Source organism: Mus caroli, chromosome 5, assembly GCF_900094665.2.
Source record: "Mus caroli chromosome 5, CAROLI_EIJ_v1.1, whole genome shotgun sequence".
Taxonomy (NCBI): Eukaryota; Metazoa; Chordata; class Mammalia; order Rodentia; family Muridae; genus Mus; species Mus caroli.
This window is the reverse complement of record NC_034574.1, coordinates 86,228,996-86,256,042: the sequence shown is the minus strand read 5'-3', so window position 1 is coordinate 86,256,042 and position 27,047 is coordinate 86,228,996. Positions and strand designations below refer to the sequence as shown.

At 46.1% G+C, this 27,047-nt stretch overlaps 1 protein-coding gene across 8 annotated transcripts in view; it reads right to left on the bottom strand.

Moving 5' to 3' along the window:
• Positions 1–27,047, bottom strand: part of Septin11 (septin 11) — an 86,097-nt gene that overhangs the window by 13,701 nt on the left and 45,349 nt on the right. For all 8 annotated transcript variants that reach the window (XM_029477669.1, XM_029477671.1, XM_029477672.1 and 5 more), the window contains exons 2-7: positions 26,538–26,652; positions 17,624–17,819; positions 11,185–11,371; positions 8,141–8,302; positions 3,930–4,026; positions 2,887–3,055 (exon numbers count right to left, since the gene is read on the bottom strand). In XM_029477669.1, the coding sequence (XP_029333529.1) occupies positions 2,887–3,055; positions 3,930–4,026; positions 8,141–8,302; positions 11,185–11,371; positions 17,624–17,819; positions 26,538–26,652 (926 nt within the window). The remainder of the gene's footprint in view (positions 1–2,886; positions 3,056–3,929; positions 4,027–8,140; positions 8,303–11,184; positions 11,372–17,623; positions 17,820–26,537; positions 26,653–27,047) is intronic.

Below are 27,047 nucleotides of genomic sequence, written 5' to 3'. Positions count from 1 at the left end.
TGCTGCTTACACTGAAGCTCCAACCAAGAGTTTTATTCTTATTTATGCCAACATGACAGAGACAAACGTGTCCAAAAGCATAGGGCAGCGCCGAAGGACTACGGCTCATCAGCCAGGTTTCGTGCAAGAGCAAGCCAGCCTCTAGCATTACAGGTGAAATGACAGGAGCTGGACTCAGACAGAGCTGTAATTCTGGCCTCAGCAACTGGCTGACCTTGGTAGGCACAGCTCTCCAGTCCCCTGCACAGGGTTTTCAGGCACAGTGACACTCACCTCCACAGGGTAAGACTGTGCAATTGAGTCAGGCGTCACTTGAGAAAGGCATCTACTCCCTCGTCTCCCGCTACCCTCCAAAGAGCAAACAGGCTTCGTGAGAAGGCCACCTTCTAAAGCCGGGGCTTTGGGGTAGAAACCTGCCATAGCTCAGGCCACGGTACAGTTTCTAGTGGTGTGGGGAGGAGTCTAATTTTCATTTTGAATCCTGTACTTTGCCCTTCTGCAGAACTCAGAACCTGAGTTTCGTACTGAATGTCATACTCAACTGTTTCAGAACAAAGGCATTTATAGAGAAAGCTGTGACGAGACTATACAGTCAATAGATCTGAACCGCTAAAGAAAGTCCTCTGGCTAAGTCTAATTTGTTCCCTGATCTCATCCAGAGGGGTTAAGGACACAAGTAGTGGCAGGGTCAGGACTTGAACTTGGGTTCCTTAGTCAGCATTCCTCAACACTGGTCCTGGCCAATGCATTCAACTTCACAAAAGCTTTGTTGTTCCACTTTTGTGCATGGAAACAAATACTCTATTAAAAAACAAAACAAAACAGTTTTTTTTTTTAAATCATACTTAATAAGCCTAGAGTGGGGCTTACTTTATGGGGTTATCATCTGGGAAATTCATTGCAAGCACAGACGGACTTGCTACACCGTCACAGAGTCATCCTATCTGGTTGGAGATAGTTTCACAAGCCTGCAGGACTTAATGAAATGATACTAGGTTCGTTAGAACTTAACCTCTAGGATAGCAGTCCTTTGTGTGAGATTTGCATTTGTTCTCGCCAAACACAGACATGATTCCGGGAGTGCACAGTTGTACCGTGCAGTGGACCAGCCCAGAAAGTACTGAACTTTCTCAAAGTGATTCCAAGAGAGAACTCCTCCACCAAAGGGCCATTCAGACCCGGCAGGAGACGGCCTCACTGAGCACTGACAGACAGCCTTAGGTTCTTTGGCCAGCCATAAGTTCTATGGCTTGTAGATTTCAGAGTATGTCCTAGGGATACCCAAAAAAGATAGAAAACTGGTTGTTCAAAGGCACTGTGGCTTTAATCAGAAGAGGCTCAGAGTCCAGACAAACCTCACATTGGCACAACTGAGATTCCTATTTAAGAAATGGCTTGGGCTCAAACTGGACAATCCCTTCTTCTACCAGGAGGTGGCAACCTTCCATAGTGACTCAGAGTTACCCTTCCATTCATCCCAAACTTTCTCCAACAATGGGGGGGCAGGGGTGAGGGTGTGAAAGGAGGGCAATTGCTAGGGTGCTGAGTCTACCTTCCCCACCCCTGCATTAATTAATTTATTCATTTTACATTTTACATCCTGATCGCTGCCCCAACCTCCCTATCCCCTGCCCTGAGCCTACTTTTAAAGTGTTTTTTTTTAAGGTTTATTTATTTATTTTATGTATATGAGTACACTGTAGCTGTCTTCAGACACACCAGAAGAGAGAGAGCATCAGATCCCATTACAGATGGTTGTGAGCCACCATGTGGTTGCTGAGACTTGAACTCAGGACCTCGGAAAAGCAGTCAGTGCTCTTAATCCACGAGCCATCTCTCCAGCCCCCTCTCCCCTTTTAAAGTTTTTTAAAATTTATTTTTATATGTATGGGTGTTTTGCCTGAATGTATGTCTATGCACCACAAATGTGCCTGGTGACCAAAGAGGCCAGAAGAGAATGTCGTATCCAGTGGGACTGAAGCTGGCCTTGAGGCACCATGTGGACGCTGGGAACCAAACCCAGGTTCTCTGTAAGAGCAGCCAGTGCTCTTAACCACTTAGTCGTCTCTCTAGCCACAATGACCTTTCTCCTCTGCACATTTTGCGTGTCCATCCATCTGCGATGTGGGAAATCATATACATTTCCTAGGCCTTTTCCTTTCCTACCCTCTGTCAGAGCTGTACACCAGTGAGCTAACAAGAACACCTGAGGGCTGGAGAGACAGCTCGTGGTTACGCTGCTGGTTGCTCTTCCACAGGACCCAAGTCTGGTCTCCAGCACAATCGGCATATGGCTCACCTATAATCCCACCACCAGGGGATCTGAGTCCCTCTTCTGGCCTCTGTGGCAGACACTTGCACACACAGACACACAATCACAGGCACACAGACATCCTTGCATGCTTTATAATGAAAAAGTGCTTGAAAAGCTAAGAGCCTTAGGGAGTTCAGCCTGTTTAAGACAAATGAATGGGGGCAAATGTCACCCAGCAGCTGCATCCTGTGAGGGTGTGGGTCAGGCACTAAATCCCACAAAGTCAGGAGCTAGGGCTCAGGAACCAAAAAGGCAAGGACTCAGAATAGCCTCCTTTCCTTAACTACTAGGACTTTAGGCAGGTTGCTTACACTTTCGGGCGCTTTGAATGCTAATACTTGTAAACACAGGCAGCAATGCCAACATCCACAGCATCACCTAGCTAAGATGATAATACAAAGTGGTTATTGCCCGGAAACAAAGTGGTTTTCCTAACACCGATGATTAACCCCACCTCACGCCAAGCTACTGAGGTAACAAAGCCTCATAGATACATAGTTGCTCTCCAGCAACCCTTTCCACGGTGCAGACACACCACTGCCCAAGACACCTGTCTGCTGTGTAGCTCATACCTGAAGGGCTTGCTGTCAGGGTCGGTGTCCTTGAAGCCCATCTCCTCAAGCTTGCAGCGCCGATACAACTCGTAGTGGCGAGTGTGCGTCTGCTCTCGCAGGTCCTCCATGTTCACTCGGATCAGCATCTCCCGCAGCTTCACAAAATCACAGTGGTTTTCGTTCTCAACTACAAGAAAAATGAGCAAAGGAGAGGAAGGCCATCAGTAGTGACTTCACTGAGAAGCAGGGTGATGCTCCAGAGGGAGTGTCACCACCCCTCTTAAGATCTAAGGTCCAGAAAGCATAGAGGATGTCTTGCTAGCTTCTCCCTCCATGCTCAAGGAAGCCCAGGCGATGGTGGCGGAAAGATGGTGTGCATGGAGGGGCGTCACAATCTTTCCTTTAGCTTTCAATCATTCTGCTTGCCAAATGGTGACTCTTCTGCAGAGGCAGAGTCTGGGTTTCGGATGTAGCTGATGGCCCAACATCTGGGTAATAACATCTGGCTCCAAGGTCAGCCCCAGAGCTACCTCTCCAGGCTGTGCCAGCCCAGCAGAGCAGTGCTTAAATACCACCATTCTTCCTAATGAGCAGATTTCTGCTGCAATAGCATTTCCTTGAAAAACAACTTTCCCAGATATGAGAGAGAAACCAGTTCTTCCCAGCTATCTGATGCTTTGCTGATGAGACGGGTGCTGAGGGCTACTCTTTGTGAAGAACCATTTCCTAATTTTACTAATTTCCTAAAGAGCCCAACATCTTGAGGGCCCACCTCCAGCTCGGGGCTTGTAGCTGCCTCTCAGTTTGTCTACCTGCCCTACTGATGACCATTTCTTTCTTCCTCACATCCACAGTGCCTTAGCATGGGGGGGGGGGGGGGCGAGGGTTGCAGGAAGCAATGAGGGGAATGGGAGTGAGGGAAGTGGGGCAAATAGCCTCACACATTCCTACATGCCCCGTGTTGACACCTTCTTCCACATCGTGGGGCAGGGAAGAAATGTGGCTGTCATTTCTTCATCACGGGCACTGGCATGGCGTCCCTCTCCCGTGACAGGACGTACCCTGCACCACACCCCAAGGGTACTGCCTGGCCTTCGCCATCTTGTTGCCAATCTTGACCTCTTCAGTACTGCCGACCACTGCGAATGGGAGATGGACCTGCCGGGTGACAGAGAGGTAAACGGTTATCACACGACACCAATCAGAGCTCCTGTCCCCATCAGAGAGGGGTCTCCTTCCTCAGAGGCAAGAGAAGAGGGGGTAACATGAAGGAGAGCCAGGAGGGACTATGGTCTGGAGGATGTCCTTCATGAATCATAGTCTCCAGGATCTTGTATTCTAGCCAAATACAAGCTAGATTTGAGGAGCAACCTGAGCTTGACCTGCATGTCATCTGTCACAGCTGACACTGCCACACTCTGCATCCATAGGGTGCTTAAAACATGGTTTGTGGAGGAGGACAGGAGACATGGGTCAGTGCTTAAGAACATTGGCTGCTCTTCCAAGGAGAGCACATAGTGGTGTTTCACAACCGTTATAACTCCAGTTCACAAGATATGATTCCCCCTTCTGGCCTCTGTGGGCACTGTACGCACATGGTACATAGATACACATGCAGACAAAATGACCACATGTGTAAAATAAAAATAAGTAAATCTCTGGTTGGTGGCTCAGAGCATACACAGGCTGGTCCAAGGACCCTGGCACATATGTAGCAGAGGGCTGCCATGTCTGGCCTCAGTGGGAACAAATGCACCTAATCTTGCAGAGATTTGATGTACCAGGGTTAGGGGTAATGGGGGTGGGGGCTGCCCTCTCAGAGGAAAAGCGGGGATGGAAGGAGGAACTCTGTGAAGACGGACTGAGGGTATAAATAAGTTAATTTAAAAATAAGAAAATCTTCCTACACACACACACACACACACACGGTTAGGGTTAGGGTTAAGGGTTAGAGGTTAGGATTAAGGGTTAGGGGTCAGGGTTAGGGTTAAGGGTTAGGGGTTAGGGTTAAGGGTTAGGGGTCAGGGTTAGGGTTAGGGGTCAGGGTTAGGGTTAAGGGTTAGGGGTTAGGGTTAGGGGTTAGGGGTTAGGGTTAAGTTTAGGCTTGTGGGATCAAGATGCTCACTTTTAAATTTCATTTCCTTTTAATTGATTCACATTCAAACTTAAAATGAAAGCAATGGAAAGTATCTTCCCATTAAATATTAAATTTATTGATTAGTAGGCCTTTGCATTTCATTTAGCTTTGAGCTCAAATCAAATCTTAAGAAAAGAGAACAGCTTTGTGATGGTAATGCAAGTTTTAAGAAAAATTATGGTAGGTAACTGTCTACATATTGAAAAACCTCTAAAGCAAGTTAGGAATAACGGATACTTGGATCTGCCCCTTGACTATAATTTCATGACATGATAATGAACATCATTTGTTACTGATGAATGTGAAATCTGGCTTGAGGTTGGAGGGTCATTAAACAAATACACTGGATTCCAAAGACCCGCTACGGAAGCATCGCATTGGTGAGATCATTTTATTTCTACTGAACACGGCTGCTTACTTCCTGGCTTTGCAGTGATGGGGCGGGACCTGAGGCCTTGCACATGCCAGGTGAGAAGGCTGCTTACTTCCTGGCTTTGCAGTGATGGGGCGGGACCTGAGGCCTTGCACATGCCAAGTGAGAAGAGAGCTGAGTGGAGACCCCGCTGCAGAACTATTTCAGAGAGGCTCATCAGTGCCTAAACCTCAAGTCAGAAATACACTGTAGTCCAAAAGCCTGGCTCGAGCCTCATGCCCCAGCTTAGCTGGAGCAGAGATGATACGGTGTCCAAGACAACGGCCCCTTCCACACTGGATCATCTGGTAGTTATGACTACATCCTGGGTGTGGAGGAGGACACTAACTGCTTTCTATCAGCACACACGAGGAGATCTTTAGAGCTGCTTTGAGAATTATTGTTTATGGTTTCCTGTCCACTGTGGAGAAGGGAGTCAATGTTTTCAAGATAATTAGGCAGAGTCCACAGCTCAGGTTGCAGGCAAGCGTGGCATTTGTGTGTGATGCACAGATATCTGAATTTCCTAGTCCAGGGGACCCTGGTGCAGCAGTTATGATAAGCTCACTGCTCCTAGAGAAGATCGAAGTGCTGCCCCCAGCACTCCTGCTTTGGGGCAACCACTCCAGATCCAAAGCCTCTGCTCTCAGGGACATATATTGGCATTCAGATACACACCCGTACACACATAACAAAAACAGACAGGGCAGGACTACGTAGCCTGGAATTTGCTATATAGACCAGACTTGCCACAAATTCGTAGACATATGCCTGCCTCTGCCTCCCGAGTGCTGGGATTAAAGGCGTGTGCCATTCCCTGAAAGTAAGGAAAAAGGGATCTTTCTAGACAACTTGACCTATCAACCTAGAAAACAGTCCCCACTCAACGTGACAGGAGCAGCTGGCAAGTCTAGCTTTAATAATCAGTAAGTACATGTGACATGGAATTGGTAGGGGTCCTCTCAATTGGAAGAAATAGGTCAAAAGGGAGAGGGGTATGCAACAAGATGATGGGTAAAGGAGGGGAGGCAACCATGCTTCTTCATGTTTGTGACCCTAGATATAAATGTGTGTGTGCATATGTGCATGTGTGCACGCATGTGTATGACAAGAAAGCAGAAAGGGAGGAAGAAAACGACAAAGTTGGCACCATGTTCAACATGACCTGGCATCTTGTTCTAACTGGGGCAAGGAGAGAATCAAGGAAAGACACAGTCAGACACACTGTGGTGGTTTGAATATGCTTGGCCCAGGGAGTGGCACTATTAGGAGGTATGGCCTTGTTGGAGTAGGTGTGGCCTTATTGGTGGAAGCATGTCACTTTGGGGGTGGCCTTTGAGACCCTTCTCCTAGTTACCTGAAGACAGTCCTCTCCTGGCTGCAGGTGGATCAAGAGGTAGAACTCTCAGGTCTTCCAGTGCCATGCCTTCCTGGACCCTGCTATGCTTTCTGCCATGATAATGGACAGACCTTCTGAAACTGTAAGCCAGCCCCAATTAAATGCTGTCCTTTATAAGAGTTGCCTTGGTCATGGTATCTGTTCACAGCAATGGAAACCTGAAGACAGAAGTTTACATGGAAACCCTAGCAGAGAGGTAGGGTCAGATAGACTGTGCACACCGTCAGAGCCACACCTACTACCACACAAGGCCTGGAACCTCAGTGAGATCATTATGTGCAGCACAGGGGAGGGGCTAGCTAGTAGGAGGTCTCTGTAGGTGAAAAGTAACCCTCATGGGAGAAGCTGCAGTTGCTATTGGTACACTCACACTTGTACCCACTGTCAGATTCACACTACGACTAGAGAAAGGCATCCCGTCGTGGTGTAGTGTGTGTGTGTGTGTGTGTGTGTGTGTGTGTGCGTGTGTGTCAATGGCAATGCTGTTCCTGTGGGTCTGAGGCATTGGCCTTTGATAGTGCCATCCCCACTTCAAACAATACACCTTCCCTCAGGATTTCGATAGCTCCTTACACACTCACTCAGGACTTCCTCAGCCCCACACAGGTAGGGGTTAATATGAACAAAGTACTATGATATACACTTTTGAAAAACATTTATTATGTCCACTAAAAATTTTTAAAAATACTTAAAACTCCCAAAATTAGGTAGATAAATTATGGTTGAGAAAAGAAGCAACTGATCCAGGCATGGTGATTTATGCCTAGTATCCAAGCACCCAGGAGGCTGAGGCAGGAGGATCAAGAATTGAAAGCCAGCACTGCCTATAAGTTTGAGGCCAGTTTGGGCTAGATGAGCCCTGGTCATGAAGCCATTGAAGGCCCAGAGAGCAGTTCATTTATCTCCAGATGGCTACCTCTCTGCTGCGGACAGCATCCCACATTTTTTTGTTTACCTTCAGATTCAGGAAAAGGCAGTGGAAAGGCACAGAGGGGAATACAGCTCTAAGGCACATGGGAGGCAGGCAGCCATAGTTCTGCTAATGCCGACCAAGCTCCCTTCTTTGAGCTGCTTTGAATAAGGTCCTGTATTTGTGTCACATTCCTAGAAGATTCCCCATAAAAATCAGAATGGGTAGAAAGCTGAAATAATCCTGCCTTCTTTTCCTACTTGACAGTGAGAGAAACTGAGGCACAGGCTAGTTAGGTGACTGGAAGTCCCACTGAGGATCTCTGTGCAGGCTTCTCCAGCCCCTCCCCAATGCTAGCAGGACACAAGCTTGCTGGAAGGCCTCCCTCTGATCCGCATTCAGCTGAGGACTTACACTCATCGTCGCGTTAATCTCTGCCACCGTTTCTTCATCTGTGGGGAACTGATATATCTGGACTCCGTTGCTAACTAGTTCACTCATGATCTTACTCTTGAATTTGTGCAATTCATTTTTGGCGATGGTGTCAGCTTTCGCGATGATCGGGATAATGTTCACCTGCAAAGCAAACAGGCCCACGTTCACACAATCCCACAGCGAGAAGGAGAGCTAGACCATGAAATGTGCCAGAATGAAAGGAGAGCCACAAGGCAACATTGTAAGGTGCAGGCAATGCTGACAATCAGACTTCCTCCTGGATGAGAAATTCAGACAGAATTCTCTCAGCTCCCCTCTGACTTCCTCACATCCCACACTGATGCTCATTTGTAATTTCCTCTCCTGCACCACCTCCCACTTTACGGAGTAAAAGGAAGTGTTTTCACTCCATGACAAACAGTGACAGCAAGGAAGTCAGTCCACTCTTTGAATAAACAGCCACTCCTTTTAGGGGCCTGATTTCTGTGTGCCTATGCAGCCCTGGTCAAAGTGGGGCATTATCAGGGCTACACTGCATCACCTTTTCTTTAATTGTGATGACCTGGAAATTCCGGGGAGAGATTCAAGTATTAAGCCAAAAATAAACAAAATAAAAAATAATTTTAAATTACCCATTTTTAACATTTTCACACTCAAGCGTTAATTCTTTTGAAAATCAGTTTTTATCAAATGACACTTTTATCTCATAAAAAGGTCCCATACTGAAAGCAAGGCTCATCTTGAGCATGGTGGCACACACTGGAATCCCAGCACTAAGGAGAGTCAGGAGGATGAAGAGTTCAAGGCCACGCTCAGGTACACAGTAAGTAAGTCTGAGGCTGATATGGGCTCCATGAGACCCTGGCTCAAAAACTGATGACCCATTTCCAGAGCGTCAGTTATAAAAATAGGGGTGCGTTCAGAGTTTGACATTAATGCTAGGCATCCCAGAAAAAGAGCTCAGGACATCTAGGTAACAAAGCAGTAACCAAGCCCCAAGGTGGGAAGGACACCACTGGCTCGACTTTTCAAGAGGTCCCACCCAGCTGGCCTCAAACACTCTGTGCTGAGGTTGGTTGGAGCGCCTGATTCCCCTGTCTTCTCCCGAGTGCTGGGACTACAGATACAACTTTTTTTTTTAATTCACAGTTTAAGATGAAGTGTCTCCTCCCTCATAGGCATGGAGGTTTTAGTGAGATGCTCTGGCTATCTGGGATCTAGACGACCAGAGACTACTCTTCCCAGCTCAGGAGCTCCTGGCATTTCAGAGTTTTCAGTCACATTTGAAGTTTTTGCTTTGCTTTTCCATGGGCCAAATCAGAACTCGACGACAAACAAGAACAAGAGACACTGCTGACAAACGTGTTTGTGTTCAACACATCTCTCGGACCCTCCCAAACCTCCTGGGCTCGGGGCTTCCTCTGCTTAAGGAGAGCATCCCTGACAACAGGCAAGGGGTTGATCAGAACCTCACAGGCAGAGCCCCTCCTGTCCTTCATGACAGCCTTGTGTGCATACTCCGGACTGAGACGGTATCAAAGACAACAGCCAGTCATGGTTTCTTGGCCAAACTGATCAGGTATAGACAGAGACATCAAACCCTCACAGAGGCAGAGACTTACACTCTTCTAAGACCATAATTGCTTAACACTTCCCTTTAGCTTTATAAATGAAACTGGATAAATAGCATTGGAAGATGCTACCTAGCTCTCCGGCATCCGGCAATATCATAATCAAGTCATCTGAAAGGTTAACCTGCTTTGCAGTTGGACCTTTTGTTTTGTCTGTGTTGGATGCATTTGTTCAGCTTCTAGTTTTCTCCGTTTCCTTTCAATTCTCCAACAGAAAGCTACAACCCACACCTTTCTTTAGAATGCCTCTAACAAATGGATGCTTAGCCTTAGAAGTGGAGCAGCCAAGGCAGAAGTGGAGCAGCCCTCCCCACATGGGACCTGCCACCACCAAAACAACACCCCCCCCCCCAAGAATCAAAGTTCAGATAATTGAAAAGGGTAAGGATGAATGTCTATTATCCTTGCAGAGTCCACTGGTAGTTGTAGTAGTAGTGGTAGTAGTCATGGTAACGGTGGTGGAAGTAGTAGTAATTGATGATGATGATGATGATGATGATGATAAATGCTTTAAAACCAGTAGAGTATCTTTCTGTAAAGCACTTTGTCCGTGGATGCTAGAAACCCAAAGACCCTGGCTAGTCTAGAAAGCAGCCTGAGGGACAGGCTGATTGCTGAACATTGTCTTTATGTTTTACTTCTCTAAAGAGAAAGGAAATTTTAAACAGTATTGGGGGGAGGGGCGTGTATGCACCCAATAATGCACCCTAGGGGCTCTGATCATCCAATAAGATTCTGTGCTGTCAAAGGGAGTTAGTCCAGGAGAAAGGATGACGGCTTAGCTTGTGGTCATTCTTGATGCCCCTTTGCATCAGGTATTTCAGAACAAGATTGTTTTCTGTTCATTTCAAAACAAAAAACTGAATTAATTATAAGATTGAACGTCAGATTTTATCACAATGACAGTGCCTTCCTTCGAGAGCTGTAAAGACAGAGATTACAAACATGGCAGGCCCAAAATGAAATACTGATTTCACTTTCTGTGGAGACACATGTATTTTTAAAATCTAAAAAGGCTTCGTGTCCTCAATCAAGGCAGGCAAAAAAACGTTTAGAACTTGATCCAACTCTAAACTTCAAACTAAAGCCAGCTCTTATATGTGTATATATATGTGTGTGTGTATATATAGTCTCCAGGAGGGCAAATAACCATCACGTTTATATCTTAGTCTCCATTTAAGAACTAGGTGTAGTTTTGTGTGTTGGCTTAGTCTCCTCGTGCCTAACACCCAGAAAAGGTTTTTAGGCACTTATGTGGTCAAACTTCATGGCTCTGTAATCTAGGACAAAAGAAAGCAGTAACGGTAACCCAGCTACATGTATCACAGCAAATAAGCTATGCCTTAGAGAAATGGAGGCGTGAAGGAGAGTGGGTGGGACCACATCCCGTACCTTGCTGTCCAGCTTCTTCATGGTGACCAGGTCCAGGGACTTCAGTGAATGTCCCGTGGGGGCGATAAAGTAAAGGCAGGCGTGAATCCTTGTGTCATGATAGTTGAAGAGAGAACGTTTAATTTTCAATTCCTCTTGCAAGTAGGCCTCAAACTGGGCGTCAATGTATTCCACTATAGGCTTATAGCTGGAATGCAGAAGGACATTTTAAAAACACATCTTCACCTCTGTTCCAGTCTCAAAGCTCTTGCAAAGCTGGTTCAGTCTTTCACTGAACATTACACGTGATACTCTCTCTGCCCTAGGAGCTAGGACCCAAGTTCTTTCCCGTTCCTGCCCTTACTCCCCTTCTCTGTACAAGGAGTACAGAATCACTTATCCTGACCCCGAGACTTCAGTCCTTGCTGGCTTCCAGCCTCTGCTGACAACGTCCTTTAGCTGGAACCTCTAAGGGATCGGGGATCTCAGTAAAGTGACCCTGACAGCTTCTAATGCCTGCTTGGCATTGGTGCACGGAATGTGATTTCGGAATGGGGCATCGCTGACCCCAGGAGCTTTCCCTAGTCCTTGGTGTTCGTGAACACACACACACACACACACACACCACCCCCACAGAGGCAAGCAGGCTGAGCTCTCTGCACTTCCGTTAAGTTCATCAAGACAACTGTGATTTAATATTCTTCCCAATATATGTTATTTTTTTCCGTTAACCATAAACTGTGTGCCCTCCTCCCCTCTTCCTCTTTCTCACCAGGTCATAGCTAACTAACTCTGTTTTGGATAACTATGTATGACTCTATTAACTGGCTATGAAAGTCAGTAACAGCTATCAGAAACACATCCCCAGGAAGTAAACAGTGGTGCTCAGAGTGGGAAAAGGCATTTACCCTTTCAGTCTCCAGGGGACCCGATCAGAGGGACTTCATTTTAGCAGCAAAGAGAAAGACAGATCCATTAGAAACACAAGGTCTCCTGAGAAATACTCTCTGGTGAACCATTCAGTTGTATGAAAATAAAAGTCTTTGAATACCCAGATCCCAGAGCCACAAATCAACTAAAAGCCCCAACAGGGCATTACAAATCCTTACAATAAGGCTGCCAGTGGACATCCTGGAGAGCGTGGCAGAGAGCAGAGTTGTGACCAAGACTGAAACAATCAGCAAACTGGTTTTGTATTGTTTAGGATAGGAGGGGAAGAAGAGGCTGGGGGGGGGGGCACAATGAAACAGGACAAGCGTGACTGTGTGCTGGTGTGTCTCTGCTTATCTGTGTGTCTGTCTGTACATGGAGGCTAGAGGTCAGCCTCAGACATTGTCCCTCAAGAGCCATTTCCTTTTTGGGGGGTAGGGGGGTGGGGGGGGTGGTGACAGAATCTCCTACTGGTTTGGGACTTGGCACGTAGGCCAGGTTAGCTGGCCACTGAGACCCAGGATCCTCCAGCCTCTGCCTCCCCAGAGCTGGAATTGCAGGCTTGTCTCACCACCCTTGGCTCTTTGATGTATGTTTTAAAATGAGTGTGCTATCACCCCAGCCCCTTGCTTAGGTGTTTTAAGACAGAGTCCTGATGTGTAGCTAGCCTTGCACTTGCTCTCTTGCTCAAACTTGTAGTGTTTCCTGCCTCAGCTTCCAAGTACTGGGACCATAAGCATGCATTCCTACATGGAGCTACTAAATAACTGCTCACTGGTTTGTCCTTCAATGATGTGATCTTTATCCACTAGTGGAATGTAAACAGTCGCTCTACATGTATTAAAACAAAAAAGGTGGAATATGTCTCCAAGTTAAAATGAGAATTGAAAATTTCTCATGCAATAGATAGTGACTGATAAGATTGTTTGTTTCTCAATTTCGAAATATAGGCACAGATTACATAACAATACTTGTGCTTGTTATTTTGAGATAGTTGTGTAGGAGAATCATGGATTTAGGCCAAAGTGCCTGAGACCCAAAGTAAGCATTCTAGTCACCAAGTAACTAGCTCCATGGCCTTGGACAGGTCACCAAAATCGTTCTGTGTTTTCCCCATAAATAAGTCAGATGCAAAAACAATACCTTGAATAGACCCTGGTACACACTTCTAGTCCCAGTACTTAGAGGCAGGGAGAAAGAAAGGCAAGCATACAAGGCCAGTCTCAGCTACACAAGTTCCAGACAAGCCTGGGCTACAAGAGTCTAAAGTTAATCGGAGAGCTACAGTGACAGGCGAATGAACTAGTTGATGCAAAGTATATACTGCAAAGCCACTTCATGATGTCATAAACACAGAACACAGTAAACCGAGGACGGTGGCTTTTTTATAAAGAGGAGGGAGACCCAAGAACTGCACACCCTTTTCAGTTCCTACTTGTCTTATGCTGAGCCCCACCCTGTGGGGAAGTGGGTGGCCCACAGAGGTCTACTGATCATGTCTGGGGGTAAGCCTTGGGGTTTCCTGACACTGGGGCAGGTTGGAGGGTTAGGCTCTCCCCAGCAACTTCTTATCTCTTTGGGAGGAAAAGCCACCCCCAGTGTGCCCTTGTCTCCTTGTTTCTGAGTCAGGGCTATCTCTGTCTCCTCTGAGGAACAGGTCCAAGTTGGTTTCTGCTCTCCTCTGATTCCCTCTCTTGCCTCTTATGCTTGATGAGTGTCCATGCTGGGGGAGGTGGGGCATGGCCGGGATCCTTTCAGAATTGGATTTTGAGTCCTTTGTTTTCTTTGTACCCCAGGCCTCCTTTGCTGCTTCTTCCAAGGTTCTGCCTAACCTTCACCGTCCCCCCACTGTGGTCTCCCAGAAAAAAACCACATTTACTCTGAATTTCCTTTAGCATTTCTTCGATGACATACTACTTTCAACCTCCAGTCCCACCCGGTCTCTCCCCACGCACTCAACAGTTTGTCAAATATTTCCAATTGCTCTTCTACAGAGCCCCGCCTAGTCATCCCCTGGCTGTGGGTGCCAGCAGCCCGAGCTCAAACTGAGTATCCCTTTACCTTCACAGCCAAGCCTGAAATTTCCTGCATCGAGCATATGTGACATCACTAGCAAAATAAATACCCATCAATAAAAGGAAAGTGGCATGCATTTTGGGGTTTGTTTGTTTTAAGTAAAGTCCAGGAAGAGAAAGGACCTGAGGGAGGACTAGGGAGAAAGGAGGAAGGAGAAATTACATCATTATAAACAAGCAAAAGACATGTTCTCTTGGAGACCTATTTCCTTAGGCCAAAGTTTCTTTACGGGAAAGAAACAAAGAAACAGTTTGGGGGGGGGGGGAGGAGACCAGAGGCCAGACAGCTCTTCAGCCCTTATATCCTTGAAACAAGTTCCAAGGTCCCTCAACCCCTTCCACTTCTGCAGTCAGCCAGAAAGATAAAGCTTACACCTAACTTAACTACTGTCTGTTACTTTCAGGGCTAAGCACAGAACCCTGTTACTTTGTGTGTGGCCAGTTCTCCAGGCTGCAGGAGCTGGGGAGAACCAAGCAGCTTTAACATAATTCCCTTTGAGGGGGCATTCCTCGTGCTCCTCACTTTATTCCTGTACTGCTAGGCATCAAAAATTACAGTGAAACCAGTTGTCACAGGGAAAAACTATTCTAAGCCATTTTCTTCTCTGATCATTCTTGCACAGTGGAATGTATTACCCATGACTTTCAGGTTGGTTACCTTAAAGTTCATGGCACCTCCCAAAGGTGGAGTAAACTATTCTGGTTCTATCAAGGCAGCAAGGCTCCACTGGTCCTTGCCCCTTGCCCTCACCCATGGGGGCAGAAAGAGCAAGGAAGCCCTTAAACAAGATTTAAACATAACAGGAAACTCTCCCAGACCCCTCTTCCTGTCTCCTTCTAGCTGGCCAGGTCAGAGGCAGATAACGTCTCAAGAATGCCAATATGTCCCAAATCTATAAACACACTGAGACATTCTTGATGTGCCAAAACTATGGCAGAGCAGCCTGCCTCATAGCAGCAAAAGATAATCCTGGCCTTGAGAGCAAGCATACCCCTTCCTATATGGTTACACACTGATGCAAAAATGCATATTGCACTTCCAATATCTTGATGAAAACAGAGATTGTCCAGCAGCTAATTTTAGGTCAGTCATTTCAATGTACGCTCAACTGCCAACATTGCCTTTTGAGGTATAGATTTAGTGCTCTGAAGGCCATTCAAAGAGGTTACACAAGAGTTGTCAAGAAATTAAAGAGGAAAAAAATATTTGGTATCTAGGTTAGGTTAATATCACACTTCCTCTCTTCTGAGTCTCCTTGGAAACTATTATTTGACCCAAATGAGTCAGATAATTTCTTAAAGAGGACTCGAGGTGCAGATACGAGGATCTGCACTGTGCTTGCTCAGCTGGCTTGCAGCTTGTTGCTAGCTGGTAAAAACCCACCAGCCTGAGAACTCTGTCAGGAGTGAATGAGGCAAACGAGAAGCCAGAGGCAGGCTGAGACAATGACTGGAAGCTGGAAAGGCAATGGGGCTCCAGCAGCAAGAGGTTAGATGGCCCCTGGTTCTCAGTCCCATGGGGAGCCAAGAATCCAGGCAGGGAATGCATAAACATGACATTCCCTAACTCCCAGAAGAAATCTAGCCAGCAAAGAGCTGAGAGACAAGCTTTGCTCTGTGCACAGTCCCTGAAAGCACAGGGTACAGAAAGAAGCTCCTGTCAGTCTCCAGCTCCCACAATGCACCTGTGCCCTTCTCCTGATCCCTGGGGATTTCTCATTTGTTCCATTTGGCATTAAAAGGGCCTTTGGGTGCAACATACCTTGGCACTGAAAGTCACAGGACAGTCAGAGCTTGGTTGTCCCCTCCCCAGCTCCGTACAGACGGCCCCACTTTGTATGCAAATAAAGTCCTTTCCACTAAAGGTAACTATTGCCTGTTTATCACAGGACAACCACAGGCTACTTGAGTGTTTAAAGTACTCCACAGATAAAACAGACCTTAGCACTCAGCTAACGAATGAATGACGTATTTCCACCGTGAACTATGGGACTTCTGTCTAACAGGCACTGTTAAAATGTATCTAGATGACACACATTCTTACATAAAAAGGTTTCAAACTCCTTTTGCAGAATATAACTACAGAAACACACACATCATTTTAAGGAAAGGATTTTTAAAAATTCTGGCACCGACACTGTCAATAAGCAAAACATCCCACAACTTATTTCTACTCTAAGTAAAGAGGCAGTCCCATAATGTTGTCATTATCCAAAAAGGTTTCTAGAATCATTTTTGGGCCTGAGATGGCTTTAACCTTCTTAAATCTCTTTGTAAGAGAATAACTCCTGGAATTCTAGCAGGCCTCCAGACTAAGGATGCAGGTGGCCTGCTACTAATGAAGACAAGGGAGGTATCCAGGGGCTGAGTCCCCTTGTCTGCCTCCCACCCCAGGAAGGACAATGACCTCTACATGATCCAGCCTTGGCCTTGTGGTTTTCTCTAAGTTATAAGGCTACCATAGGCACTGTGGTAGAGATTAGGTTTCTGCCCGTGGTTTGGCCAAACTGTAAAGAAACCCATTTCCTTTAGACTACAGGGAAACTAAATCAGGGGCTTATAGACCAGAGGTTCAGATAACAGATTGAGAACAAATGGCCTATTTTCAACAGTCAAGACATCCAAAGTTAAGATTGAAGGACAGGTTCACTGACCTTGAGAGGAGAGAGGGGATGACCCTAAGAGCTGAGGTAAGATACACATTACACTCTGGCAAGCTTTAAGAATTAACAGCTTCCTTCAAGGAGACGCAAACAGCCACTCACCATGAAGAGCCACATTTATGTGCTGTGGGCCATGTGTTTTACAAAATAAAAACTAACTATAGTATTCTACAATATAGCTTCCAGCTTATGTGATGAATTAGAGCCAGATTTTATGATTACATAAAAATCCACTGGTATCGGGCAACCTCGATCTGTATTCAAAAACCACTGTGCCAAAATGCTTTTAAGATATTTTACTTTTTTAATTAAGAGTTATCTTCTGGGGCTGAAGAGATGGCTCAGAGGTTAAGAGCACTGATTGCTCTTCCAGAGGTCCTGAGTTCAATTCCCAGCAACCACATGGTGGCTCACAACCATCTGTAAAGGGATCCGATGGCCTCTTCTGTTGTGTCTGAAGGCAGCTACACTGCACTCATATACATAAAATAAATAAATCTTGAAAAAAAAAAAAGAAAGAAAAGAGTTGTTTTCCCATACACACACAGGATTTTATAGCATAAATTACATAATTAGGTAATCCTGCCTCTGTAGAGAACATTTTAATGCATCCAGTTGGGCTAAATTCCTCATTAGGCTCAACTAATCTTCCTAATTGCTATTCACACACAATTTGGTAATTCTGTGCCCAAAGTCTTAAGGCCTCGGAATTTACCTGGGCTGGAGCCTTCTTGAGATAGAGCTTCCTACCTCCTAACCCATTTCTATAGCTACAAAACTGTTAGGACGTACCTGTCATCTTTATTAATCTGGTCTCCAAATCCCACTGTGTCAACGATTGTTAGCTTCAGCCGTACGTTGCTTTCCTGGAGTTCATAACTTCTGGCTTTTAACCGGACGCCTGGCTCGTTGTGAGTAGCTGGGTCACTTTCAAATTTGGTGTTGAATAAAGTGTCCATCAATGTGGATTTGCCAATACCTGTCTCACCTATATAACCACAAAAGAAAAGTCAAAGCCAGGTTAAAAAGCGGGGAGGGCAATATGACCGACCGGATATCTGGTCAACATGAACGGAAAGACACATGACGGGAAATTTCACTGTAAATGCCATAATTCTTTCTCTAGATGATCTAGGGAACACTGCCTTAGAATGGTCTCTAAATTCAGTATGAGGAATTCGGTAGAAGTGGGGCTTGAACTTACAGATAGGGCTATTTTCTCACAGCCAGGCCTAGCGGTGCTAGCCTGCTCTCCCCACAACTCAGGAGTCTGTGGCAGGAGGGTTACACATTGAACAACTTAGTGAGACTCTGCCTCAAAATAAAAAGTAAAAAGAAATAGCTGAAGATGCAGCTCATTGGCAGAACATATGCCTGGCACACAAGCCCTGAGCTTGATCACTAGAATGGGGTGTGGGGGGAGGAGATATTTTTAACCCTTCGGTAGCCAGTACCTGTGAGTCTCCCCATGGCTACTTTGTATACCGCAAGGATAAAAACTCTCTCTCTCTCTCTCTCTCTCTCTCTCTCTCTCTCTCTCTCTCTACTAAATCAATCTGTAAAGTTATTACTTAGAGAAAAATACATTAGTGGATTTAATGTTTAAAAAGATTTATATATTTCAAAACATCACTGTGATAACAATAACCACTAAACTTGCTAAGTGCTTACTTTGTGCCAGGCCCAAGATAGGAGGCTCTACTTACTTAGTCTCTCATTAACACTCCCTGCACCCTCCCCCCACCCAGGCATTATAGTTTCACTGCCCTTGGCAGACACAGCATTTAGGCTCCTAAATATCTTATTTAAGGTCACAATGTAAAATGGCAGAGCCAGGGTTTTAACCTAGTTTACATGGGCCTAGTGTTTAGATTCATTCCAACTCTCTGTTACAGCTATGGCTAGGTGTCTTTGCCAAACCTCTGTCTGTCTCTGTCTCTCACTCTCTCCTCCTCCCCTTCCCCCATTCTCCCCTTCCCCTCTCCTCTGCAGAGCAGAGATGACAAACATAACAAAGTCAAGATAACAAAGACTTAATAGTTTTTGAATTTCACAGCTCACATTTTCGATCTTTGAAACGGGACTCGAAGCAATGACTTTACTGATTCACAGTGATATTTCAAGTCAAGATACAGGCTCCTCAGATGCACAAAGCAGAGGGAAGGACAGCAAAACAACAGTATCAGTCCAACCAGGCAGCTCGAACGTGAAGCCAGGATGTGTTGAAGATTCTGAGCCTTCAGCTTGGGACCACGCATAAGTCTCCCATAACCCTGGTTCATCTGCTGGGTCTCGGAACTCCGGAACAGAGAACCGAGCCCTGTCTCTGGTGGTGTGGTTGAGTACAGACATGATTATCAAGAGGAGGAGGGAAAACTCAAGGTGCACTGGCCATAAAGTGCTCCTTTTTAATGTAATCAGCAAAATGTCCTCTTAGATCAATTAAATGTGTCAACACATATCAGCCCCCTTCAGCAAATCCTGGCCCCGACCTGACACTGTTCTTGGAAGAGCTGAAGGCAAGAGGCATTCACTTTTCAGCCCCAGAGGAAAGGAGGGATTCTGCAACCTGCAGCCTTAAGGCAATTTTCTCACTAGGTGGACAAAAAGGAGTGATTAGAACTTTATATTAGTGTAATCCTTGCTTCCCAACGCAATGTCAAAGTGGGTAGAGGGCTTTCTGATGAACAGTCTGATGTGGTTTGCCATTTAGGCTTTGATTCATTTCTTCAATAAACATTGTTCAAGCACATTTCTGTTACCCTTTAACCTTTCCCATTGTGTCCCTGATATATCTAAAATCATAGTTTCCTCCTCTATCAGCCCTCAACCAGCCAGTATTTTTCCAGTGCCTACTATGAACACTGCCCTGTGCCAACTTCAGAAAACACAACAATGAACTAGGTTGATACGGTGTCCTCTCGTATCGTTGAATCTGGTCTAGAACAGAACCGAATACCAATCAGACTCTGGTTGAAGGGGGCACTTGAGGTGCCTGCCATTCTTTCTGGTGCCTGGCCATTCTTCTTAAGAGCAAGACCACACCTTTTCCCCTGTGACCTCCCTGTGGGAGTCTCCACAGAAAACTGGCCTACAACTTCACCTCTTACCCAAAGGCAAGTGCAGAGGCCTGGCTGCACTGATGCTACACAGGAAAGCCATCCATGTGGAACTTCTCTGACTGAGAGACCATCAGTAGCACACTGTCATGGCATAAGGAACAGTGTACAGAGAGAAGTAAACGGGCTGAGATGATGACAGAGGGAAGGTTGTGAGCACAAGGAAGCTGTGGGGACCAAGCACTACCTGGGAATATGGGAGAGGAGAAGAGATCAGTACAGAGGGGCTAGGCACTGGAAACTGAGTTATAAAGGCAGCATTTGAGTGTGGGGATTTCAGGGTAAATGCACACAGCGGGTGGCAGCTCAAACCTCAGATATGACCTGAGTGTCATTCCAGATGGCTCTGCGTCTGGCTGGAGAGAAACTGAGACTGAGTTTGAGCTTTCTTACTTTCCTGAATATACATGCACGCGTATGTCACACACACGCTCGCGCACGCGCACAGACACACACACACACATGCACACACACATGCACATACACGCACACACACGCACACACACACACATGCACATACATACACACACATGCACGCACACACACACATACACACACACCAATATAAAAATAATATAAGCCAGTCGGCTTCCTAAAGAGCAGCCCTTCCCAAGCACACAGCCAAGACTCATCTTCACACAGATTAGCTATGAGCAAAACAAAATTACTGTCTGATGGACAGAGATAAAAAAGAGGAGGCTTCCCTTGGGAGCCTAGGACTCTGGTAGGCAGACAGCCTGCTGATGGCGGTGACTGTGAGCACACGCTGCACGGGGACCACTTGGTTCTCGGAAAACTGTCCTTACAGGACATTGGCCAAGAGGCAAGCAGTGTCCCCCAACCCCCAGAAGTTTCCACTGTGCCAAAGGTTGTCAGGAGAGTGACCTACTTCTCTCTCATCTTTCCCCAGGGACAGCAATAAGACTTGCATTTACAAGGCAAGGATTCTAGGCTGAGACTGAAATCACCATCTCCTTTTACTGGATGGGAATCACTTAAGTGCGTGTGGATTGGGAACACCAGCAGTCATCTTTTAAAAAAGACACAGTTGTGCCTAATGATGGTTTGTATTAAGGTAGAAACTGTGAACAATTAGGATTCTGGACCCTACTTATAGTACAGAGTTAATCAGCTGGTTGAAAAAAACCCCACTTTCTTCCAAATTTCCATGTGTTTTGCTTCCCAGGTCTGTGCTTTTGAGAGCTGTAATTAGACACGGCTACACAGCTGGAGGCTGGTGTGATTCTCCAAACGGCCGGCAGTGGGAAACTGGGAAGCTGGAGGTAGAAGGGGCCACAGAAAACCCAGGGGGGTTGTCTTCTTCTTCGCAAGTCTGGAGTCCTATTTAAGCTACGCAAGTGTTTAATCACTCGGCTGCATGCCAACTCCTTCATTTGCTGTTCTTTAGCCATCTTCCGTTTATCTTTATTTCTGAGACAGAGTCTCACTGTGCAGCCCTGGCTATCCTTGAACTCACCGGGTACTGGGACCCAAGCCTTGTGCACCACACCTGGCTATTCCTTTTGTTTGATTGCTTGCTTGCTTTGTAGCCTAGGCTGGTCTTGAACTCATAAATGTAGCCCAGGTAAGCCTCAAACTTAAGATCTTATACCTCTGCCTCCCATGTGTAAGGCTGAGAGGCCCACGCCACCATGCCTGACAAAGGGGAGATTTTCAGGGCATGAGCTTTTGAATCGTCTGTGTAAACCAGTGGTTCTCAACCTTCCTAATACTGAAACCCTTTAATGTAGTTCCTCATGTGGCAGTGACCCCCCAACCATAAAATTATTCTTGTGGCTCCTTGATAACTGTAATTTTACAATTATGAATTATAACGTAAAATATGATATACAAAGGGGTTGTGACCCACAAGTTGAGAACCACTGGTAAACTTTGACTGCAGGGCCCTGTCTATACCTTAAAGATCCTCCCAAGCAAAAACATGTCTTTTCCCCACTCTTTTGGTGTTGGTTTTAAAAAAAAAAAAAAAAAAAAAAAAGATTTATTTTTATTTGGTGTGTCTGAGTATTGTGCTTGCATGCTGATTAACTAATGGCATCTTCAGAAAATTGGTGTCTGACACCAACGCTGCACCATTTCAAACTCACAGCAAAGCACCAGGCACTTGTTAATGCCAACAGAAAGTCAAAACGGCAGTGTAGCTGGTCATATGACAGAGACTTGCCACTTCGGTGGCCTGTTCCTTGTGTTGACGTTCTGTCATCAGTTCATCACCCTGAGCTCATAGCTTCGGCAGTCACTGAAGACATTGGTGGAGTGCTCTCTGCAGCTCCTGTTTCTGTGGTTCCTGCTAATGAAGGAGAGGGAAGTATTCCTACCCTTCTCTTTACTCTCAGACTCACTCCAGCTCTCGGGTGGATGTTAAACACAGCCAGAGCTGCAGATGGATCAGACCGAAGCCTGAGTTGAACCATTCACTCTAAGTCCCCAACCTAGCTACTTAGGTGCGAAGCTGCACACAGGGGTCTGCTGGCCTCCCTTAAAGAGCAGAGTTTATTCTTGGACAGTGCTGGTAACCAGACAGCTGAAAGCTACATTATTACTCCTCACACACTGGCCTTTGATGAAACATGCCTTGGCATCATAGTGCCAGCCTGCCAGGGGATTTAAAAGACCACGTGACACGTTGTGCTGTTGCCTCTGATTGTATTCAGGAACACTCCCAAACTCTAACCACAACGTCCACCCGTGCCTCTTTTCTGAAAAATACATACGAAATTTTCTTGGGTGAGTTTTGTCTGAGGTAATTATTTCTGTTTTTTCACTTAATAAATCTGTCCCACACTAAACTTTTCATTTGTGTCTGGCACATAATATGACAACTGTTGCAGACAAGTCTGACAACAGGCCTTGAGTTCTGATTCTAACTTGGGCTTCCCCTTTGGTTCTGGGGTCAACTTGATTTTCACTCATTTTAACTGATGAGCTGTTTCCAGCCTTTCCGGGGAAAGGGTGGGATGGAGATGCGTAAGATCTGATAACATGAATGAGGAACACATAAGAAAGCTCATGGTCAGACAAGAAGCCAGAGGCTGGGGGATGGCCAGAATAAACCTCCACCACTGCCCTCTCAGATCAGAATCAGAGACCCAGAAGAACCACTTTAATCCCTTCTGTAGACAAAACCTAAGCTCCTCTCACAGACACACCATTCTTAAAGGTCCCACAATGTCTCAGGACTTGCACCAAGGCTAGGTCCCCAGCATATGAACTCTTAGGAGGACAGACTCAAACCACAGCCAAATTATAGAGACTCCAAAGGAAATTGGGAGAATTGCATACCCTATCTTGGAAGGATATCCAGGATTTACTATAGAGCAAAAAAATATTAAAGGCCAGAAACAGCATGGTCCTTTGTGTAAATCACACCCCCAGACACCTATGCACCTGCGAGCGGTTCTTATCTGTCCTTATCTGTCCCCAAGCTCCCTTCTGAGAAAGTCTTCTTTCCTGTAGGGAGCCACTTGTGTTTTGGAGTACACTGACCTCCACTCCCAGACAGGATGGGAACCACACTCAGAAAAATCTGTGGTATTCAGTGATCTGTGTCAGGGAATGCCTTGTTCTTTCCCTGCTGGTAATTTCTGGAGGCCAGATTGCTGGAAAGGAAATGTCCAAACACAAATAAGCCAGCAGTAGCAAGCAACACCACGAAGTGGGCAGTGTTCTGAGCTCATGCTTGCATCTCGGGAACCCGCTGTGTGTGTGTGTGTGTGTGTGTGTGTGTGTGTGTGTGTGTGTGTGTGCACAAGGATGTGTGTGCACAAGGATGTGTGTGTAAGTAAGAGACTCTGAGTGTGAAAGCCGTGGCCTTTCATTGGAGACAGGGTCTCTTGTTTTCTGACTGTGTCTGCCAGACCAGCTGTCCCCCGAGGCCCTGCCTCCAGCTCCATCTCAAAGAGGTGCAGGATGCACCCAGCTTATACAGAGGCCCTAGAGATCTGAACTCAGGTCCTCACACTTACTTAGCAAGTGTGCTTGCTCACCAAGCCATGTCCCCTGCCCTGGAGCCAGTGAACTGGTATTTTTCCTGTATGTGTGTCTATGCAAATGTTAGTTACAGATGGTTGTGAGCTGCCATGTGGGTGCTGGGAATCGAACCTGTGTTCTCTAGAGGACAGCCACCGCTCTTAACGGTTGAGCCATCTCTCTCCAGCCCCAGCCGGTTGTTCTTAATTGCATTATTTAATATGCTATTTTCTGACCCTACCCTGGGGAAGGCAATCCTAGCTACACTTAAGTTGGATTTCTCCAAGTCTCTGAAAAAGAACTTCCTACTGTAAGAACGATAATCAAATAAAGGCTTTGGTTGCACTGAAGATGAGGGAAAGGGTCCAGGAGCTAAGGGTGTGGGCATCCTCTGCAATTATAAAGAGTAATGGATTTATGCTCCCTAAGGAGAAGGCCACCTACAGACCCATGCCGACTTCTGCCTACACAACTGGAAGGGGATACACCCTGGTTGTGTTACAAGCCACCAGACTGAATTTCTTAACAGACAAAGAGGTGGAAAGCATCCTTGAAGCATCCTGGGGTTATCTGTGAGTAAGATCCAGGTCCAGGGTTTGTAACTTTCAATAATAAGCATGTGTTGTGTTAATTACTTTGAAACGCTGAACTTACGAATGGATGCAACTGCCCAGGTATGAACCACGGTACTACTACTTCTCCAGGAGAGGGGGCAAGGCAGATACTTCTTCTAAATCTAACAGACCATTAATATAAGAGAATCCAACCTACATCAAAACAGTGCTATTTTACATGAGGGCTCAGTCACCGAGCCATGCATGCCATGTACCCAGTTAGATCCTACCCTGTCCCACGGGCTAGCTCTCACTACGGTGCAGGAGACAAAGCGCAGATCTCAGATCAACTCATGAAGCCGATTTTGGAAAGAGAGCCTGGGAGGCTTGGGAGAGAAGTCAGAACAGTAATTGGCCCGAAGTTAAAATTTAGTACACTTTCCAATACAAAATCAGCAAACTGCTACTCTGAGGAAGAACTGCCCTGCTTTACAGTGAGCACATACCAAAAGTACAACTGTGCAGTACCAACGGTAACTCGGGGGGGCCTGTAACTTGTTCCGTATCAAAAGGCTTGCACACAGGGAGACGGGGAGGCGGCTGCTTTGGCCAGGTCTCTCCCGCCATTCTCCTTTCCAAGGCTTAAAACACGGTGCCAGAGAACAAGCTGGCCCAGGCCACTGGCAGATTGTCACATTCTACACTATTGACTTTCATGTGTCTTGCACGCCAGCTACATGTTGACAGGCTCCTGAAGAAGAAAGACATCTGCTCCCTACCTGCTCCTCATGCTGAGGGCAAACCTTCCAATTTGTCAGTCTAATACACTCTGTCGGGTTTAGACTGGGGGTGAGGGGTTGGGGGTAGGGAAAAGTAGGGTAGGGGGAATAGGGAGGTGTCACACAGTGAAATGTTTCCCTGTATCTCACCGTGACGTCCTAAAGAATACGCCAAGGAGCCTGTGACAACAAAACACCAGCGCAGACCAGCTCACTGCTCTGCAAAGTGATGGGGTTTCAGGAATACTTTTAATCAAGATAACAGATTTATTACTTTGATTTTCATGTTTGTCAGCCTTTTTCTACCTTTCCCTTCTTAATTTAAGACGAATGCATCTGGAGAGAGGAAGGAAGCCGCCCCCACCCCCACCCCCAGGCCAGAGGTGACCAGGGTTATAGCAGGACACTCACTGGGAAGAGGACCACGTGAATAAGACCTATGGAGGGAGCAAGTCAGATCTCTTTAAGGAATAAAACAAAGTTAAATTTTGAACCCAGTTGAAGAACGCCAGGTCAGATAGAGATAGAACCCTGGATTTTGCTTCTGTCCTGAGAGCGAAGGCTTACTGAAGTGTCAAAAGTCATTTTAACTCTTCTTGCTTTGATGAGTCTTTAGAAGGCTCCCAGGGGAAGTTACATTTACAGTAGAGATTAGAGACTTGAGGAACACACTGCTTAAAGCAGTGGTTCTCAGCCTTCCTCATGCTGCGACCATTTAGCACAGCTCCTCATGCGACGGTGACACCCCCAACCATAAAACTACTTTTGTTGCTGCTTCATAGCTGTAATTTTACTACTGTTAGGAATCATAATAAATATCTGATGTTTCCAATGGGCTTAGGTGACTACTATAAAAGGATCAGATGACCCCCTCCCCCAAGAGGTGAGGACTCACAGGTTGAGAAGCACTGGCTTGAAGGCTTTTGGATGCTTTTACAGTACATACCTGAGTTCCTTCCATTTCCTATAGTCTAATTAGGGTCCAGCTCCCCTTCTCCATGAAAAATTAAGACAAATGTTTTCATGACAGTATAAGACTGGCCAGTTGCATGCGTGACCACAGAACAGAAATGAAGACAATTTGAATAGTACCACAAAACTACAAAGCGCTTATCAAATATAGCTCGACTCTTCACAGTGGTGCCTCACAGGGACAGCCATGATTATTAGCTTGCTCCACTGGAGGCAAAGGTAATAAACAATCACCCTCCTTTCCCACAACCATCATGTCCCCTTCTGTGCAACAGGTGCGACCGTCACTTACCCACGCACAGGATGTTGAAACAGAATCCTTGAGAAGTGGATTTGTTGACCAGCTGGTCGGGCAGACTGTCAAATCCAACATGGCCAGAAAGTGATAAGTTTCGCAGCTCTTCATTCTGGAATTTAAGAGAAGAAATGCTTGAAGAACCAGGAACTACACCATTATTTCCAAGATCCTTGTGACATACACGGATGTCCTGGTGTCCAAGCCTTCCCTGGCTTCTTCACTACCAACCCCGGAACCTCCTCCTCTTACAGCCTCCCTCCAAAAGCAGACTACTGTGAGACCCCGAAAGGTAGAGCCCCTAAAACATTTCCCCAAGCTTGTTTTCCCTGATCTTTAAAAATACAGTTAGAAAGCAGCTCTTTGTTCTCTATAGCCAGCAAAAAGCCTTTTTGTTTCTGTGCCTTACAGCCAGAGACGCGATAATTGTAGGAAGACCTACAAGGACATAGAGATTGAGGCCGGAGAGGAAGCTGCAGCTCACCACCACCCCCAAAGGAGCTGTAG